Source organism: Trichomycterus rosablanca, chromosome 11 (assembly GCF_030014385.1).
Source record: "Trichomycterus rosablanca isolate fTriRos1 chromosome 11, fTriRos1.hap1, whole genome shotgun sequence".
NCBI lineage: Eukaryota > Metazoa > Chordata > Actinopteri > Siluriformes > Trichomycteridae > Trichomycterus > Trichomycterus rosablanca.
The window spans coordinates 16112754-16132373 of NC_085998.1; the positions used below are offsets into that span (position 1 = coordinate 16112754).

Here is a 19620-nt window from a genome sequence, read left to right on the forward strand (position 1 = left end):
TTAATTACATATCTGGTCACGGGCCACAGACTACAATGACGCAACATACAGCCAAATAATATAGGCTTTATAAATACATGATGCTGATATTTAGGTATGTAGTGTTTATATATGATCTCAGACTTACCTTATCATAATTTCAATGTGACGGTTGTGAATGTTTGGTCCTGACCAGCTGTGGAATATCTGGGGGCAATGACGCAACTGGTATGTGGCAACATAACTCGTATTTGTTATGTCTGTTGTCTCCTCTAAAGTTTCATTAATTGGATGAAGCCCAGACAATAAAATCTAGGAAACATATGGCGGGCCACATTTGATTGAGCGGGGGGCGGGCCGGAGGTTCCCCACCCCTGCTATATAGGATAGAGTGCCACCTGTGCAACAAGTCCAGTCATGAACTTTCCTCGCTACTAAATATTCCAGTCAACTGTCAGTGGTATTATAACAAAGTGGAAGCAATTGGGAACGACAGCAACTCAGCTACAAAGTGTTAGGCCACGTAAAATAACAGATCGGGGTCAGCGGATGCTGAGACGCATAGTTCGCCAACTTTCTGAGTTAATTGCTACAGACCTCCAAATTTCATGGGGCCTTCAGGTTAGCTCAAGAACAGAGCGTAGAGTGTAAAGTTTGGTGGAGGTGGGATTATGGTGTGGGGTTGTTTTTCAGGAGTTGGGCTCGGACCCTTAGTTCCAGTGTAAGGAACTCTTAATGCTTCAGCATACCAAGAGATTTTGGACAAGGGTGGGCCGACATCATATTAAACCCTATGGATTAGGAATGGGATGTCACTCAAGTTCATATGCATGTGAATGCAGACGAGCGAATACTTTTGGCAATACAGTGTATCTTAAATGTGTATGTATTAGTGCAGAATAAGATCAAATACAAACAAATAAATGAATAAAGTTAATTTATTCACAGTTATGTGTACAGAATACTACAAGTTCCTAATCGTGACAGGCCTATCTGGCCCTTTTACAAAAAATAGTTTGGGGGTTATATTTAACACCCAAGCTATGTGCAACCAAAATGAGGCTGCGTTCACATGGACGTCTTTGGCATCCATTAAAAACACAATGATGTAATGAAAATAATGCACTAAAGTATCATACGCTTGCTTCAAAATGATGCTCAGTCATCCTGTAAAAATAATGCAACCAGCTAATCAGAGCCAGAGATCGAGTCATTCAGGTTACTAATGTACATAATGGGGGAGCTAATTGCAGCCATCAACATCCACTGGTTATGACTGTGTTCCAATTTACATCAGACTGTTCTAAATATATATGACGTTAGTCATGCAGTGGGAGCTCGCGATCCAGGGTTCGAATCCCCAGTGTGCTATTGGCCAGTCGGGCATCTACATGCAGATATGATGGCTGGGGGATAGCCGACGCCCCACGGTGGATTGGTGTGCTGTACAGGGTGTGTTACTGCATTGCACCTAGTGATTCTGGGGACACTGAACCCACTGCGACATTGGATGTGGTTTATGATGAAAGTTTGCCAGTAATGCCCATGTCCATGTGAACGGCGCCCAACCCTTTAACGTGACACTGATCTGTTAATTTATTCCTATTTAACCATAACTACATAACTTAATTAAAAGTCCATTATAAATACATCCATCAAATCATCGCTGCATATCAGATGCCCATAAATGTGGATTTCTTCTGAATGGGTTTTCCTAAATTTAACCCTCCTGTTAAGTTCGTTTCTCGTCAATTTGCCCCACTTGTTTAATTATCCAAAAGAAACCAAACATCCCAATAATTATTGTTTATATGTCATTATTAACTCCTTCTGCTTGACTTAATAAGTGAAATCAATGAAGTTTCATACCAAAAAATACTTTTAACTATATCTTTTTAGATTTGAAACAATTTGACCCGTAAACATAACAGGAGGGTTAAAATATGTAGTTTAGGGCTGAACTTTGGATCCTTCCTTCAGTCGTTGTCTCATCTCTTGCGCATGAGCTTTGCTGCGCTCTCGCTTTGCTTCATACTGCAAATATTAACAAAGATGTACAGAGGTGTTAAAAAAAAAAACACAAACACTGCAGGAAAGTTACAAAGTCACAAATACAAGCACAGCTGAGGGTGTACATTACACTAGCATGAGGATTAAAAGCATTTTACAGCTACACAAGATATCTGACAAATAGAACTCAGATACAGGGTCGCAGAGAAAAAAATAAAAAAAACACATTTGAACAAGAACATAAACACAAAATGAACTTGTACACAAACACCCCTTTTGGAGGATTTATGTAACATCTTGTAAACCACAGTGGGACCAGATTGCCCCCATTTTATTAAATAAGTATATTTTGTGTTTCGTTTTGATGCATTGCTTGTGTTGCCTGGGTCGCGGTAAAAATCATGGACAAAATGTGGGTCCCCTGAAAAAAAGTTGGGATTTTTTTGCATTTTTCCCATTTTTCCTCCCAATCTAGTCGTGTCCAATTACCCAGTTGCATTATGCTTCCTCTCCACTGATGCCTGCCCTGATTGAGGAGAGCCCAGACTGACACATGCCCCCTTCGACAGGTGTCTTTTCACCTGCACAAGGCGAGTTCATATGCGGCTCAGCTTTGTGTACGGAGCGTCACATCCTGATCAACGCATTATTCCTCAACTCTGTGCAGGCGGCATCAATCAGCCAGCAGAGGTGGTAATTGCAATAGTTATGAGGTTTCATCTGGCTCCCACCCTGTATGAACAACAGCCAATCGTTGTTCACCGCTGTGCCACCCGAGCGCCCTTGAAATTTTTTTTTAAACCCTGCACTACGGGGCGCCCAGGTGGTGCAGCAGGATATTCCGCTAGCACACCAGCGCCCCAAGATTCTGAACTCTCGGTTTGAAACTCGGTTTTGCCACTGGTCGGCTGGGTGCCATCTAGCGGGTATAATTGGCAGTGCCTGCAGGGAGGGATGACCGGACTATGTGGGTGGGGCCTTCAAACGCTGTGTAAGAATGCATGGGTGGAAAAGGGTTCCGCTAAGGGCTGCACGCAGGTCAGAGGAGGCGTGAGCAGCAATATACCCACCTCGACTGCTATCAGGAATCCCCCAGCAGCAGAAGAAAAAACCCTGCACTACATGATATATCAAAAGTATTTGGACATACAGTGTATCACAAAAGTGAGTACACCCCTCACATTTCTGCAAATATTTCATTATATATTTTCATGGGACAACACTATAGACATGATACTTGGATATAACTTAGAGTAGTCAGTGTACAACTTGTATAGCAGTGTAGATTTACTGTCTTCTGAAAATAACTCAACACACAGCCATTAATGTCTAAATAGCTGGCAACATAAGTGAGTACACCCCACAGTGAACATGTCCAAATTGTGCCCAAAGTGTCAATATTTTGTGTGACCACCATTATTATCCAGCACTGCCTTAACCCTCCTGGGCATGGAATTCACCAGAGCTGCACAGGTTGCTACTGGAATCCTTTTCCACTCCTCCATGATGACATCACGGAGCTGGTGGATGTTAGACACCTTGAACTCCTCCACCTTCCACTTGAGGATGCGCCACAGGTCAATTGGGTTTAGTCCATCACCTTTACCTTCAGCTTCCTCAGCAAGGCAGTTGTCATCTTGGAGGTTGTGTTTGGGGTCGTTATCCTGTTGGAAAACTGCCATGAGGCCCAGTTTTCGAAGGGAGGGGATCATGCTCTGTTTCAGAATGTCACAGTACATGTTGGAATTCATGTTTCCCTCAATGAACTGCAGCTCCCCAGTGCCAGCAACACTCATGCAGCCCAAGACCATGATGCTACCACCACCATGCTTGACTGTAGGCAAGATACAGTTGTCTTGGTACTTCTCACCAGGGCGCCGCCACACATGCTGGACACCATCTGAGCCAAACAAGTTTATCTTGGTCTCGTCAGACCACAGGGCATTCCAGTAATCCATGTTCTTGGACTGCTTGTCTTCAGCAAACTGTTTGCGGGCTTTCTTGTGCGTCAGCTTCCTTCTGGGATGACGACCATGCAGACCGAGTTGATGCAGTGTGCAGCGTATGGTCTGAGCACTGACAGGCTGACCTCCCACGTCTTCAACCTCTGCAGCAATGCTGGCAGCACTCATGTGTCTATTTTTTAAAGCCAACCTCTGGATATGACGCCGAACACGTGGACTCAACTTCTTTGGTCGACCCTGGCGAAGCCTGTTCCGAGTGGAACCTGTCCTGGAAAACCGCTGTATGACCTTGGCCACCATGCTGTAGCTCAGTTTCAGGGTGTTAGCAATCTTCTTATAGCCCAGGCCATCTTTGTGGAGAGCAACAATTCTATTTCTCACATCCTCAGAGAGTTCTTTGCCATGAGGTGCCATGTTGAATATCCAGTGGCCAGTATGAGAGAATTGTACCCAAAACACCAAATTTAACAGCCCTGCTCCCCATTTACATCTGGGACCTTGACACATGACACCAGGGAGGGACAACGACACATTTGGGCACAATTTGGACATGTTCACTGTGGGGTGTACTCACTTATGTTGCCAGCTATTTAGACATTAATGGCTGTGTGTTGAGTTATTTTCAGAAGACAGTAAATCTACACTGCTATACAAGCTGTACACTGACTACTCTAAGTTATATCCAAGTTTCATTTCTATAGTGTTGTCCCATGAAAAGATATAATGAAATATTTGCAGAAATGTGAGGGGTGTACTCACTTTTGTGATACACTGTACATCTCAATTAATAAATTCAGGAAGAACTTAGCTTGACCCACTGCTAACAGACATAAAAAGTGTAAATTCAATCAGATTAAAAACATTATGCTTGGAACTCTATGACAACAGTTTAGGGAAGGCTGTTTACTGTTCCAGCATGACTGTGCCCCCGTGCACAACTGTTAAATGAGATTATCACATATTGTAATAACGCTTAGAGCAGTAGTAAGTGGTCAAGAGTACAGTTTGTACGATTAGCTACAGCTTTAATAAATTAACCAATCACATCGGCTTCATCTAGCACTGATTGTTGACAAATCTAATCACTGTTTGCACTGTGCTTTCTACACCTCAGTGTTGATAAACCTCAACTTACCTCTCTGTTTAGACACTCCCTCATTAATCGATCCACGGTGTTGCACGTTCCGAAGAACTTCATAACGTTGTGCTGAAGATGAAATTCAAGATATAAATTACAAAATGTAACACACTGCATCTTATTTCAGCATTAGGCTGCCTTCAAAAACATTTTTGGCATCTGATCTCTGCTACTTCGGGTATTTACAGTCACACTAGTGTGCTGCTTATGCTATTTCCACTAAAGTATTCCAGCTCACTTTTTTAATTTTGATTTCGGAAATGTGGCGGCATAATGGCTCAGTGGGTAGCACTGTCACCGTCACAGCAAGAAGGTCCTGGGTGCAATCCCCAGGTGGGGCGGTCCGAGCCATAGACAATTCTGTATCTCCAATTCTGTATCTTCAATTCACCTCACTTGCATGTCTTTGGACTGTGGGAGGAAACCGAGCACCCGGAGGAAACCCATGCAGCAGGGGCGGAGCCAGGGGGTGGCCAGTGGTGGCCAATGAATCTTCGGCCACCCCTCCGGCCCCCCCATCACCGCTTTGCCGGCAACTTTTTTTGCGGAAGCATTTCTGCACGCAGGTGTTCTCACAGGGACGCAATTCAACAGCGCACCTCAAAGAAGTAGTTCTCCACCAAAACAGTGCAGTAATACACTCGACATAGATGTCAACCACCAACACAATTACAGAAGAAGTACTACTTAGTACTACTAGTACTACTATTACTATTTAGTAGTATTTGTGGCGAGCTACGAGTAAAGGCGCCAGCTGGCCCTGCGCGTTCCAGTGTTGCCAGATTGGGCGGTTATCCGCCTAATTGGGCGGATTTTGTTGGAAAACAATTTAATAGCAGTTAAATAACACTTCTATTTAAAAGAATATATTCCGTTTTAAGAAGCCCCAGCATTGTAGAAGGCTATTAAAAGTAAAGTCTATTTTCAATGCTGATTTGGCTTAATAGTGTTGGTCAGTCTGTGTCATATTGTTCAAAGAAAATTAAAATTTGTTTTCCATGCATTCACACTAGCATGTTCTGGGGTTCAAATGAGTCTCATCAGTACACACAAGTGACATTACACACAGCCAAATGACAAAGTATTGCAAAGGAATATCTTTGAAATTCTTCCTCATAATGTTCAGGTTACAGGCTATATTTTGGTTTTTCACTTGTCAGAGAAAATGAAGAGAATAAAAAGCTTATTATTCTTCGTGATGTAATTCTACATGGCACTTCCTGCCTGTGTAGGTAAATGAGTGAGTGACCACATAAAAAAAGGTATCAGTTTCTGTGCCACCCCTGTATGAGCAATGGTCTCAGTCTGGCCACCCATATGAAAATTGTCTGGCTCCGCCACTGCCATGCAGACACAGGGAGAACATGCAAACTCCACGGAAAAAGGACCTGGACCGCTGAACCTGGGGATAAAACCCAGGACCTTCTAGCTGTGAGGTGACAGTGCTACCCACTGAGCCACTGTGCCGCCCACTTTGGTGGTAGATAATGCCATTTTTTTCCAAATTATATGCCATTACACAATATACAGTTCTATAACTACTAAAAATAGCAAAACATGACTAAGTCTCTTAACCAGTGTAGGAAGGCTGGCAACCCTATTTACTGCATGAGATGGTATCTGATCTGACAAATTCAAAGTGCATACCAAAGACGTGGTAACTTGCAATACAGATTAACAGAGGATGGTCTGGTGGGGTGGCTCTTACCTCCTTGTGGCACTGTTTCAGTAGTGTAATCAGTTCATTGCATTCATCAGTGTGTAAATGTGACGAGAGATCTGGATGCATCCTGAGTTCTAGCAGCACTCCCTCAACCTGTAAATGTACATAAACATCACATCACATTTAGGATACATATAGTGTTTTTATCATTACAGCTTTTTATTTTCACTAACCCCAACACTTCAGCAGATTCAGTCAGCACATGAGTGCAGCAATGAAAAAATAATTATCAATAGAATATAGGATCAATAATGGTCCACATAAGATAAGGTCTCTTAGATTGTACATTTTTTTCCCTTTTGGCCATAAATAGCCCAAATATTTATTTATTAGGATTTTAACATCATGTTTTACACACTTTGGTTACATTCATGACAGGGACAGGTAGATTCTGGTTACTCAAGATTCATCAGTTCACAAGTTTAATGTCAAACTCAGTTATAGACAATCTCCAATTCACCTCAGTTGCATGCCCTTAGACTGTAAGAAGAAACCGGAGCTCCCGGAGGAAACCCACGCAGACACGGGGAGAACATGCAAACTCCACACAGAAAGGACTTGGACCGCTCCATCTGGGGATCGAACCCAGGACCTTCTTGCTGTGAGGCGACAGTGCTACCCACTGAGCCACCTTGCCGTCCCTAGCCCAAATAAAATATATACACTATACATACCAAAAGTATGTGAACACAAAACCATAAAACTGTAGCCAATCCTATACACCAAAATTCCCCTCTGCTTTTCTAGAAAGGATTTCTACAAGATTTGTCAGAATAATGTACGGTTTGATCATGAGCTGAAGCTTAGGTGTTTTTGCCGTAGTTCACTTTTGTAATACCACATTTTGTTTAACATTCTGAAATTATTTTGTGTGACATAATGCAATGATGAAGGCAACCAAAAAGGAGGTGCAGAAAAATTTCTTATTTTTCCCATAAGAAATCATGTAAATAGAATGAATCCGTGCCAGACCTCCCAAACCACCCCTTACCTAACCCTTCTAATGTCTTAAATGCTCTTTTTTGTTATAAATACAAGTACATTTTCCCTTAAATCTTAAACTATAGAATAGCCATTCCTGTAATAAACAATAATAAACAATACACAGTAGTACTGTACATAAACACACATCACATTTCAGTACAGTACGTGTGCTGTACCATACACCATAATACTTTGTATCTACCAGAAACAATAACGCTCATATTTCTCTATTCTTTCCTTCTTTATTTCAATAGTGTTGTATTTTGTAGGTGTAATTTCATGAAAGATGAACTTCCTTCTTTTCTCTTACTCAATGTCCCCTCTGTCTGATACACAGTGACATCTACTGGCAGGAGTAATTATACAACAACAAAAAAACGCTTTCTCTGCACCTTCTCTGGGGACATTTTATTATTGAATTTTACAAAATATAAAGAAAACACTGGAAAAACACTGTCCGCTGTCCGAATGTTCGCTCACTGTGTATATATACGTATATATATATATATAAATATAAATATATATATATGTATATATATATATATATACAGTGTATCACAAAAGTGAGTACACCCCTCACATTTCTGCAGATATTTAAGTATATCTTTTCATGGGACAACACTGACAAAATGACACTTTGACACAATGAAAAGTAGTCTGTGTGCAGCTTATATAACAGTGTAAATTTATTCTTCCCTCAAAATAACTCAATATACAGCCATTAATGTCTAAACCACCGGCAACAAAAGTGAGTACACCCCTAAGAGACTACACCCCTAAATGTCCAAATTGAGCACTGCTTGTCATTTTCCCTCCAAAATGTCATGTGATTTGTTAGTGTTACTAGGTCTCAGGTGTGCATAGGGAGCAGGTGTGTTCAATTTAGTAGTACAGCTCTCACACTCTCTCATACTGGTCACTGAAAGTTCCAACATGGCACCTCATGGCAAAGAACTCTCTGAGGATCTTAAAAGACGAATTGTTGCGCTACATGAAGATGGCCAAGGCTACAAGAAGATTGCCAACACCCTGAAACTGAGCTGCAGCACAGTGGCCAAGATCATCCAGCGTTTTAAAAGAGCAGGGTCCACTCAGAACAGACCTCGCGTTGGTCGTCCAAAGAAGCTGAGTGCACGTGCTCAGCATCACATCCAACTGCTGTCTTTGAAAGATAGGCGCAGGAGTGCTGTAAGCATTGCTGCAGAGATTGAAAAGGTGGGGGGTCAGCCTGTCAGTGCTCAGACCATACGCCGCACACTACATCAAATTGGTCTGCATGGCTGTCACCCCAGAAGGAAGCCTCTTCTGAAGTCTCTACACAAGAAAGCCTGCAAACAGTTTGCTGAAGACATGTCAACAAAGGACATGGATTACTGGAACCATGTCCTATGGTCTGATGAGACCAAGATTAATTTGTTTGGTTCAGATGGTCTCAAGCATGTGTGGCGGCAATCAGGTGAGGAGTACAAAGATAAGTGTGTCATGCCTACAGTCAAGCATGGTGGTGGGAATGCCATGGTCTGGGGCTGCATGAGTGCAGCAGGTGTTGGGGAGTTACATTTCATTGAGGGACACATGAACTCCAATATGTACTGTGAAATACTGAAGCAGAGCATGATCCCCTCCCTCCGGAAACTGGGTCGCAGGGCAGTGTTCCAGCATGATAATGACCCCAAACACACCTCTAAGACGACCACTGCTTTATTGAAGAGGCTGAGGGTAAAGGTGATGGACTGGCCAAGCATGTCTCCAGACCTAAACCCAATAGAACATCTTTGGGGCATCCTCAAGCGGAAGGTGGAGGAGCGCAAAGTCTCGAATATCCGCCAGCTCCGTGATGTCGTCATGGAGGAGTGGAAAAGCATTCCAGTGGCAACCTGTGAAGCTCTGGTAAACTCCATGCCCAGGAGAGTTAAGGCAGTTCTGGGAAATAATGGTGGCCACACAAAATATTGACACTTCAGGAACTTTCACTAAGGGGTGTACTCACTTTTGTTGCCGGTGGTTTAGACATTAATGGCTGTATATTGAGTTATTTTGAGGGAAGAATAAATGTACACTGTTATATAAGCTGCACACAGACTACTTTTCATTGTGTCAAAGTGTCATTTTGTCAGTGTTGTCCCATGAAAAGATATACTTAAATATCTGCAGAAATGTGAGGGGTGTACTCACTTTTGTGATACACTGTATATATACAGGGGTTGGACAAAATAACTGAAACACCTGGTTTTAGACCACAATCATTTATTAGTATGGTGTAGGGCCTCCTTTTGCGGCCAATACAGCGTCAATTCGTCTTGGAAATGACGAAGTCCTGCACAGTGGTCAGAGGGATTTTAAGCCATTCTTCTTGCAGGATAGTGGCCAGGTCACTACGTGATGCTGGTGGAGGAAAACGTTTCCTGACTCGCTTCTCCAAAACACCCCAAAGTGGCTCAATAATATTTAGATCTGGTGACTGTGCAGGCCATGGGAGATGTTCAACTTCACTTTCATGTTCATCAAACCAATCTTTCACCAGTCTTGCTGTGTGTATTGGTGCATTGTCATCCTGATACACGGCACCGCCATTGGATGCACATGGTCCTCCAGAATGGTTCGGTAGTCCTTGGCAGTGACGCGCCCATCTAGCACAAGTATTGGGCCAAGGGAATGCCATGATATGGCAGCCCAAACCATCACTGATCCACCCCCATGCTTCACTCTGGGCATGCAACAGTCTGGGTGGTACGCTTCTTTGGGGCTTCTCCACACCGTAACTCTCCCGGATGTGGGGAAAACAGTAAAGGTGGACTCATCAGAGAACAATACATGTTTCACATTGTCCACAGCCCAAGATTTGCGCTCCTTGCACCATTGAAACCGACGTTTGGCATTGGCACCAGTGACCAAAGGTTTGGCTATAGCAGCCCGGCCGTGTATATTGACCCTGTGGAGCTCCCGACGGACAGTTCTGGTGGAAACAGGAGAGTTGAGGTGCACATTTAATTCTGCCGTGATTTGGGCAGCCGTGGTTTTATGTTTTTTGGATACAATCCGGGTTAGCACCCGAACATCCCTTTCAGACAGCTTCCTCTTGCGTCCACAGTTAATCCTGTTGGATGTGGTTTGTCCTTCTTGGTGGTATGCTGACATTACCCTGGATACCGTGGCTCTTGATACATCACAAAGACTTGCTGTCTTGGTCACAGATGCGCCAGCAAGACGTGCACCAACAATTTGTCCTCTTTTGAACTCTGGTATGTCACCCATAATGTTGTGTGCATTGCAATATTTTGAGCAAAACTGTGCTCTTACCCTGCTAATTGAACCTTCACACTCTGCTCTTACTGGTGCAATGTGCAATTAATGAAGATTGGCCACCAGACTGGTCCAATTTAGCCATGAAACCTCCCACACTAAAATGACAGGTGTTTCAGTTATTTTGTCCAACCCCTGTATATATATATATATATATATATATACAGTGTATCACAAAAGTGAGTACACCCCTCACATTTCTGCAGATATTTAAGTATATCTTTTCATGGGACAACACTGACAAAATGACACTTTGACACAATGAAAAGTAGTCTGTGTGCAGCTTATATAACAGTGTAAATTTATTCTTCCCTCAAAATAACTCAATATACAGCCATTAATGTCTAAACCACCGGCAACAAAAGTGAGTACACCCCTTAGTGAAAGTTCCTGAAGTGTCAATATTTTGTGTGGCCACCATTATTTCCCATAACTGCCTTAACTCTCCTGGGCATGGAGTTTACCAGAGCTTCACAGGTTGCCACTGGAATGCTTTTCCACTCCTCCATGACGACATCACAGAGCTGGCGGATATTCGAGACTTTGCGCTCCTCCACCTTCCGCTTGAGGATGCCCCAAAAATGTTCTATTGGGTTTAGGTCTGGAGACATGCTTGGCCAGTCCATCACCTTTACCCTCAGCCTCTTCAATAAAGCAGTGGTCGTCTTAGAGGTGTGTTTGGGGTCATTATCATGCTGGAACACTGCCCTGCGACCCAGTTTCCGGAGGGAGGGGATCATGCTCTGCTTCAGTATTTCACAGTACATATTGGAGTTCATGTGTCCCTCAATGAAATGTAACTCCCCAACACCTGCTGCACTTATGCAGCCCCAGACCATGGCATTCCCACCACCATGCTTGACTGTAGGCATGACACACTTATCTTTGTACTCCTCACCTGATTGCCGCCACACATGCTTGAGACCATCTGAACCAAACAAATTAATCTTTGTCTCATCAGACCATAGGACATGGTTCCAGTAATCCATGTCCTTTGTTGACATGTCTTCAGCAAACTGTTTGTGGGCTTTCTTGTGTAGAGACTTCAGAAGAGGCTTCCTTCTGGGGTGACAGCCATGCAGACCAATTTGATGTAGTGTGCGGCGTATGGTCTGAGCACTGACAGGCTAACCCCCACCTTTTCAATCTCTGCAGCAATGCTGACAGCACTCCTGCGCCTATCTTTCAAAGACAGCAGTTGGATGTGACGCTGAGCACGTGCACTCAGCTTCTTTGGACGACCAACGCGAGGTCTGTTCTGAGTGGACCCTGCTCTTTTAAAACGCTGGATGATCTTGGCCACTGTGCTGCAGCTCAGTTTCAGGGTGTTGGCAATCTTCTTGTAGCCTTGGCCATCTTCATGTAGCGCAACAATTCGTCTTTTAAGATCCTCACAGAGTTCTTTGCCATGAGGTGCCATGTTGGAACTTTCAGTGACCAGTATGAGAGAGTGTGAAGCTCTCACTACTAAATTGAACACACTTGCTCCCTATGCACACCTGAGACCTAGTAACACTTACAAATCACATGACATTTTGGAGGGAAAATGACAAGCAGTACTCAATTTGGACATTTAGGGGTGTAGTCTCTTAGGGGTGTACTCACTTTTGTTGCCGGTGGTTTAGACATTAATGGCTGTATATTGAGTTATTTTGAGGGAAGAATAAATTTACACTGTTATATAAGCTGCACACAGACTACTTTTCATTGTGTCAAAGTGTCATTTTGTCAGTGTTGTCCCATGAAAAGATATACTTAAATATCTGCAGAAATGTGAGGGGTGTACTCACTTTTGTGATACACTGTATATATATACAGTCATGGCCGAAAGTGTTGGCACCCCTGACATTTTTCCAGAAAATGAAGTATTTCTCCCAGAAAATTATTGCAATTACACGTTTTGTTATACACATGTTTATTTCCTTTGTGTGTATTGGAACAACACAAAAAAGCAGAGAAGAAAAGGCAAATTTGACATAATTTCAACTCCAAAACTCCAAAAATGGGCCGGACAAAATTATTGGCACCCTCAACTTAATATTTGGTTGCACACGCTTTGGAAAAAATAACTGAAATCAATCGCTTCCTACAACCATCAACAAGCTTCTTACACCTCTCAACTGGAATTCTGGACCACTGTTCTTTTGCAAACTGCTCCAGGTCTCTCATATTTGAAGGGTGCCTTCTCCCAACAGCAATTTTAAGATCTCTCCACAGGTGTTCAATGGGATTTAGATCTGGACTCATTGCTGGCCACTTCAGAACTCTCCAGCGCTTTGTTTCCATCCATTTCTGGGTGCTTTTTGAAGTATGTTTGGGGTCATTGTCCTGCTGGAAGACCCATGACCTAGGACACAAACCCAGCTTTCTGACACTGCGCCCTACATTGCGACCCAAAATCCTTTGGTAATCTTCAGATTTCATGATGCCTTGCACACAGTCAAGGCACCCAGGGCCAGAGGCAGCAAAACAACCCCAAAACATCTTTGAACCTCCACCATATTTGACTGTAGGTACTGTGTTCTTTTCTTTGTAGGCCTCATTCCGTTTTCGGTAAACAGTAGAATGATGTGCTTTACCAAAAAGCTCTATCTTGGTCTCATCTGTCCACAAGACGTTTTCCAAGAAGGATTTTGGCTTACTCACGTACATTTTGGCAAACTGCAGTCTAGCTTTTTTATGTCTCAGTGTCAGCAGTGGGGTCCTCCTGGGTCTCCTGCCATAGCGTTTCATTTCATTCAAATGTCGACGGATAGTTCGCACTGACACTGATGCACCCTGAGCCTGCAGGACAGCTTGAATTTCTTTGGAACTTGATTGGGGCTGCTTATCCACCATCCAGACTATCCTGCGTTGCAACCTTTCATCAATTTTTCTCTTCCGTCCACGTCCAGGGAGATTAGCTACAGTGCCATGGGTTGTAAACTTCTTGATTATGTTGCGCACTGTGGACAAAGAAACATCAAGATCTCTGGGGATGGACTTGTAACCTTGAGATTGTTGATATTTTTCCACAATTTTGGTTCTCATGTCCTCAGACAGTTCTCTTCTCCTCTTTCTGTTCTCTATTCTTAGTGTGGCACACACAGACACACAATGCAAAGACTGAGTCAACTTCTCTCCTTTTTATTTGGTTTTAGGTGTGATTTTTATATTGCCCACACCTGTTACTTGCCACAGGTGAGTTTAAACGAGCATCACATGCTTGAAACAAAGTTATTTACCCACAATTTTGAAAGGGTGCCAATAATTTTGTCCGGCCCATTTTTGGAGTTTTGTGTGAAATTATGTCAAATTTGCCTTTTGTTCTCTGCTTTTTTGTGTTGTTCCAATACACACAAAGGAAATAAACATGTGTATAACAAAACGTGTAATTGCAATAATTTTCTAGGAGGAATACTTCATTTTCTGGAAAAAATTCAGGGGTGCCAACACTTTTGGCCATGACTGTATATATATATATATATATAGAGAGAGAGAGAGAGAGAGAGAGAGAGAGAGAGACGGTTGGAGTCAACATGTTCGTGACGTCACGTGTTTTGCGAATTTCGGTTCGTAATCCGAAATTTGTTCGTACGTTAAGTTAAAAAAGATCGTTCGTAACCCCAAATGTTCGTATGGTAAACCGCTCGTGCAGAAAAAGGCTTTCAAATATCGCGAACAGACAACCAAAAGGAGGTGCAGAAAAAGGCTTTCAAGTATCGCGAACAGACAACCAAAAGGAGGTGCAGAAAAAAGGCTTTCAAGTATCATGAAAAGACAACCACAAAGGAGGTGCAGAAAAAAGGCTTTCAAGTATCGTAATAAGTCCAAGAAACCTAATATGTTTTAAAGTAACTTTAGTCTAAATACTACATTTAATTAAATTTAGGACTAAATACAAATACAATATTTTTAAATTCTGAATATGTACAGTGTATCACAAAAGTAAGTACACCCCTCACATTTCTGCAGATATTTAAGTATATCTTTTCATGGGACAACACTGACAAAATGACACTTTGACACAATGAAAAGTAGTCTGTGTGCAGCTTATATAACAGTGTAAATTTATTCTTCCCTCAAAATAACTCAATATACAGCCATTAATGTCTAAACCACCGGCAACAAAAGTGAGTACACCCCTTAGTGAAAGTTCCTGAAGGGTCAATATTTTGTGTGGCCACCATTATTTCCCAGAACTGCCTTAACTCTCCTGGGCATGGAGTTTACCAGAGCTTCACAGGTTGCCACTGGAATGCTTTTCCACTCCTCCATGACGACATCACGGAGCTGGCGGATATTCGAGACTTTGCGCTCCTCCACCTTCCGCTTGAGGATGCCCCAAAGATGTTCTATTGGGTTTAGGTCTGGAGACATGCTTGGCCAGTCCATCACCTTTACCCTCAGCCTCTTCAATAAAGCAGTGGTCATCTTAGAGGTGTGTTTGGGGTCATTATCATGCTGGAACACTGCCCTGCGACCCAGTTTCCGGAGGGAGGGGATCATGCTCTGCTTCAGTATTTCACAGTACATATTGGAGTTCATGTGTCCCTCAATGAAATGTAACTCCCCAACACCTGCTGCACTCATGCAGCCCCAGACCATGGCATTCCCACCACCATGCTTGACTGTAGGCATGACACACTTATCTTTGTACTCCTCACCTGATTGCCGCCACACATGCTTGAGACCATCTGAACCAAACAAATTAATCTTGGTCTCATCAGACCATAGGACATGGTTCCAGTAATCCATGTCCTTTGTTGACATGTCTTCAGCAAACTGTTTGCGGGCTTTCTTGTGTAGAGACTTCAGAAGAGGCTTCCTTCTGGGGTGACAGCCATGCAGACCAATTTGATGTAGTGTGCGGCGTATGGTCTGAGCACTGACAGGCTGACCCCCCACCTTTTCAATCTCTGCAGCAATGCTGACAGCACTCCTGCGCCTATCTTTCAAAGACAGCAGTTGGATGTGACGCTGAGCACGTGCACTCAGCTTCTTTGGACGACCAACGCGAGGTCTGTTCTGAGTGGACCCTGCTCTTTTAAAACGCTGGATGATCTTGGCCACTGTGCTGCAGCTCAGTTTCAGGGTGTTGGCAATCTTCTTGTAGCCTTGGCCATCTTCATGTAGCGCAACAATTCGTCTTTTAAGATCCTCAGAGAGTTCTTTGCCATGAGGTGCCATGTTGGAACTTTCAGTGAACAGTATGAGAGAGTGTGAGAGCTGTACTACTAAATTGAACACACCTGCTCCCTATGCACACCTGAGACCTAGTAACACTAACGAGTCACATGACATTTTGGTGGGAAAATGACAAGCAGTGCTCAATTTGGACATTTAGGGGTGTAGTCTCTTAGGGGTGTACTCACTTTTGTTGCCGGTGGTTTAGACATTAATGGCTGTATATTGAGTTATTTTGAGGGAAGAATAAATTTACACTGTTATATAAGCTGCACACAGACTACTTTTCCTTGTGTCAAAGTGTCATTTTGTCAGTGTTGTCCCATGAAAAGATATACTTAAATATCTGCAGAAATGTGAGGGGTGTACTCACTTTTGTGATACACTGTATATGAATACTTTTGTTATTCTGTACTTCTGTTACTGCATAACCCTGTTTATAAAGGTGCACTGGTTAACACCGAATTCATTTCACTATTGCAAATAAGGGAATCATGTTAAAAATGCAGTGAAACAAAATGGTTATAACAATTCCATCAAAATAAGTATCATAATATTAAACAGCAAGTATTGTTACAGCTCGGGTGGCGGGGCACTCTGTAGAGCTAGCCCATCAATGATATTAACTGGCCAGGCAACCACACAAACATAATTGATTGCCTGTAACTGAGGAAGAGTATGTTTGAACAAGTACTTCTTTGCTGTGTAACTATCTTATGTGATACTGCTCTCCATGTGACTCCATCTCTGGCATATGAAAAGAAGCAGCTGGCAAATTTGCATGTCATAGTCTACAGCTCTTCTCAGTCAAGAAAGTATGCAGCAGATATGACTAGCAGCTGAGGGAGATAAAGGAGGTGAATTGGATACAACTCAATTTAGAGAAAAGGCTAAAAACAGCAGAGCTGGCTTGTTTACATTCCTCTGGCTAATCACAAGTATCAGTGCCCTTGACTGCACCACAGTTCTTGCTAACCCAAGACAAAAACATGCCAGACTCCAAGGCTAAAAGGTGGGGAAGTCATTTGGATTTGTAGTTAACCCTGTAACTCCACCAAAAGAACATTTAATTCCAATATTCTGTCTAAAATTTGAAATATACCCCAACGCCGAGGGGAAACTGCCAGGAAGTTAAATGTCAACTAAATGTTCCAACAAGTCACTGACCCAAAACAAGTAAAAATTGCTTTTAAAACGGATTAAGTTGGGCTAAAATTAAGCTTGTGAAATGACCAACCCAACCTTATGACCTCAACCCTGTTGAGAATATGTGAAGTGTACTAAAGCAATAAGAGACGAGAGGCCGTGCATTACTGTGATTTTAGCAAGGAGTGCCTAAAACTTCTTTCCCCGTGCTAAAATCATAACAGTAATGCACAGTCTCGAGTGGCTTATTGCTTTTATAAAACGGCGGTCAACATAAAATATAATAAATACAACAATGTTTAATTCATAAATGTATTTATTGTGTATAAACTTACAATAAAGCATTCTTCCGCGACGCAAAATAGTTCGATTAACAGTGTTGCTAGGCAACATGAGGGCGAAAATAACATTAACTTTTTCTAATCAGTGGCGTATTAATATGGAATGATGTGAGGTGGTCCTAGGTGTGCGTTTATCGGGGATTTTACAACGGCTTCGAACGCGGCTCAGCCAATCAGATTTTAGGACCGGAACTATCCGTTTTATAATGCTTTTTCTAGACTTCCGGCGCTGCTCCGGTGGCAGCCAGTTACAGCATCTTACTGTTATCTTTGTAATTTTTTAATATCTATTTATATATCTTTACATTTCTATTTTTATAAATGTATAAGCACTTTTATATCTATATATTCTTTTTTTATTTTTTTGTTTATTTAAAAACAAACAACAATATAATTTTTCCCCCCCAATTTTCCTCCCCTAATCTAGTCGTGTCCAATTACCCTGAATGCGTCCTCTATACTGATTCGACCCTTCACGCCTCTGAGGACGCCTCTCAACTGACATACGCCCTCTCTGGCACATACAGTCAGTACAGACTGCATTTTTCATCTGCACGAGTCGAGTTCATACACTCGACGGGCACTGTGTATGGAGGGCCACACCCCCATCAGCATTATTCCTCAGCCCTGTGCAGGCACCATCAGTCAGCCAGCAGGGGCCGCAGTCGCACCAGTTATGAGGACCTATGATCCGACTTTCTTACCCCTAACCCTGAACAATAGCCAATCATTGTTCATGCTGCTTCCCAGCCCAGTCAGAAAGGCAGAGCTGAGATTCGATACGATGTATTCGAAACCCCAACTCTGGTGCACTAGCATACTTTACCGCTGCGCCACCTGAGCGACTTATATCTCTATATTCTTGAAAGCTGCTGTAACGTTGCAAATGTCTCCCTGTGGGATAATAAAAGGCTTTCTTATCTTCCTTATCGTCAAGGCTATGCAAGATATCTAACAAATATGGGTAGACTGTATCAATTTTGTCAAATATAGTTGCCAAAACTCCAATGAAAGTGGTGTCAGAGGTCAATTGATGGGTATCAAATACATCTAACTTTGGTGAAAGAAGCAAATGGGCATATAACCAAATATTAGGTCTACTTTATGCATATTTCCAAATAATGTTCGGGAAACCACCCAACAAACCTATGCAAGAACTAGATTCAGCTAACTGAAAGGTTTCTTTTTGGACAAATAAATTATTGTCAAGTCACAGGAGAGGAAAAAAAACATTAATTTTTAAGATAAATCCCAAAGCTGCTACAACACCTGTGTCTCTCACTAGTGTATGTAAACTTTAGACCTCAACTATATATCAAGTTTGTTCACGTTGAGGAGACTCTGAAGGGCAAAGTTTGGTTTATCTAACGTCGTTAACCTCGTTTAATTTAACAGTACTGGGTTAAAATAATTAACACTTATACTGACAGTTATTTAATCCTGTTTGTGCAGCAACATCATTCGGTTATTATGAAGCATAAACAGGACTTGAATATGAAAGCATTACATGCGGCATGATTATTTCATAATAACCGTCTTATGTGTTTATTTAATAACTGCAATCAAATGCTCAATAAATAATGTTAAAAAAACCAACCTGAAAGCCTTTTGTTTTATAAGTTTTCTTTAAATAAAAGATGTTTTAATAAAAACATTAAAGAATTAATATCCACGAGATAACAGTTCCCACACCACCGTGACAAAGACTGTTTATCAGTCCTCCGCCAGGTGGCAGCACCATTACAAAAACAAACTCGCTAAAACGTACATGCAAACTATATTTTTTCCACAGATTTTATTTTTCATTTGTATAAATTTCAGTATATATTAACATATTTGCTCATTTGTTAAATTTTAGTAACATGT

General features: G+C 42.2%; 1 protein-coding gene across 1 annotated transcript; it reads right to left on the bottom strand.

Annotated features, from left to right (window-relative positions):
• Window positions 1-899: 899 nt before the first annotated feature.
• cmc2 (C-x(9)-C motif containing 2) lies at window positions 900-19436 on the bottom strand. Its single transcript, XM_063004479.1, has 4 exons — window positions 19352-19436; window positions 6800-6907; window positions 5089-5160; window positions 900-2013 (listed from the first exon to the last, which is right to left on the bottom strand). Exons 2-4 carry the CDS (start codon window positions 6878-6880, stop codon window positions 1930-1932), a joined length of 237 nt encoding a protein of 78 aa, XP_062860549.1. The 5' UTR covers window positions 6881-6907; window positions 19352-19436; the 3' UTR covers window positions 900-1929.
• Window positions 19437-19620: the final 184 nt, after the last annotated feature.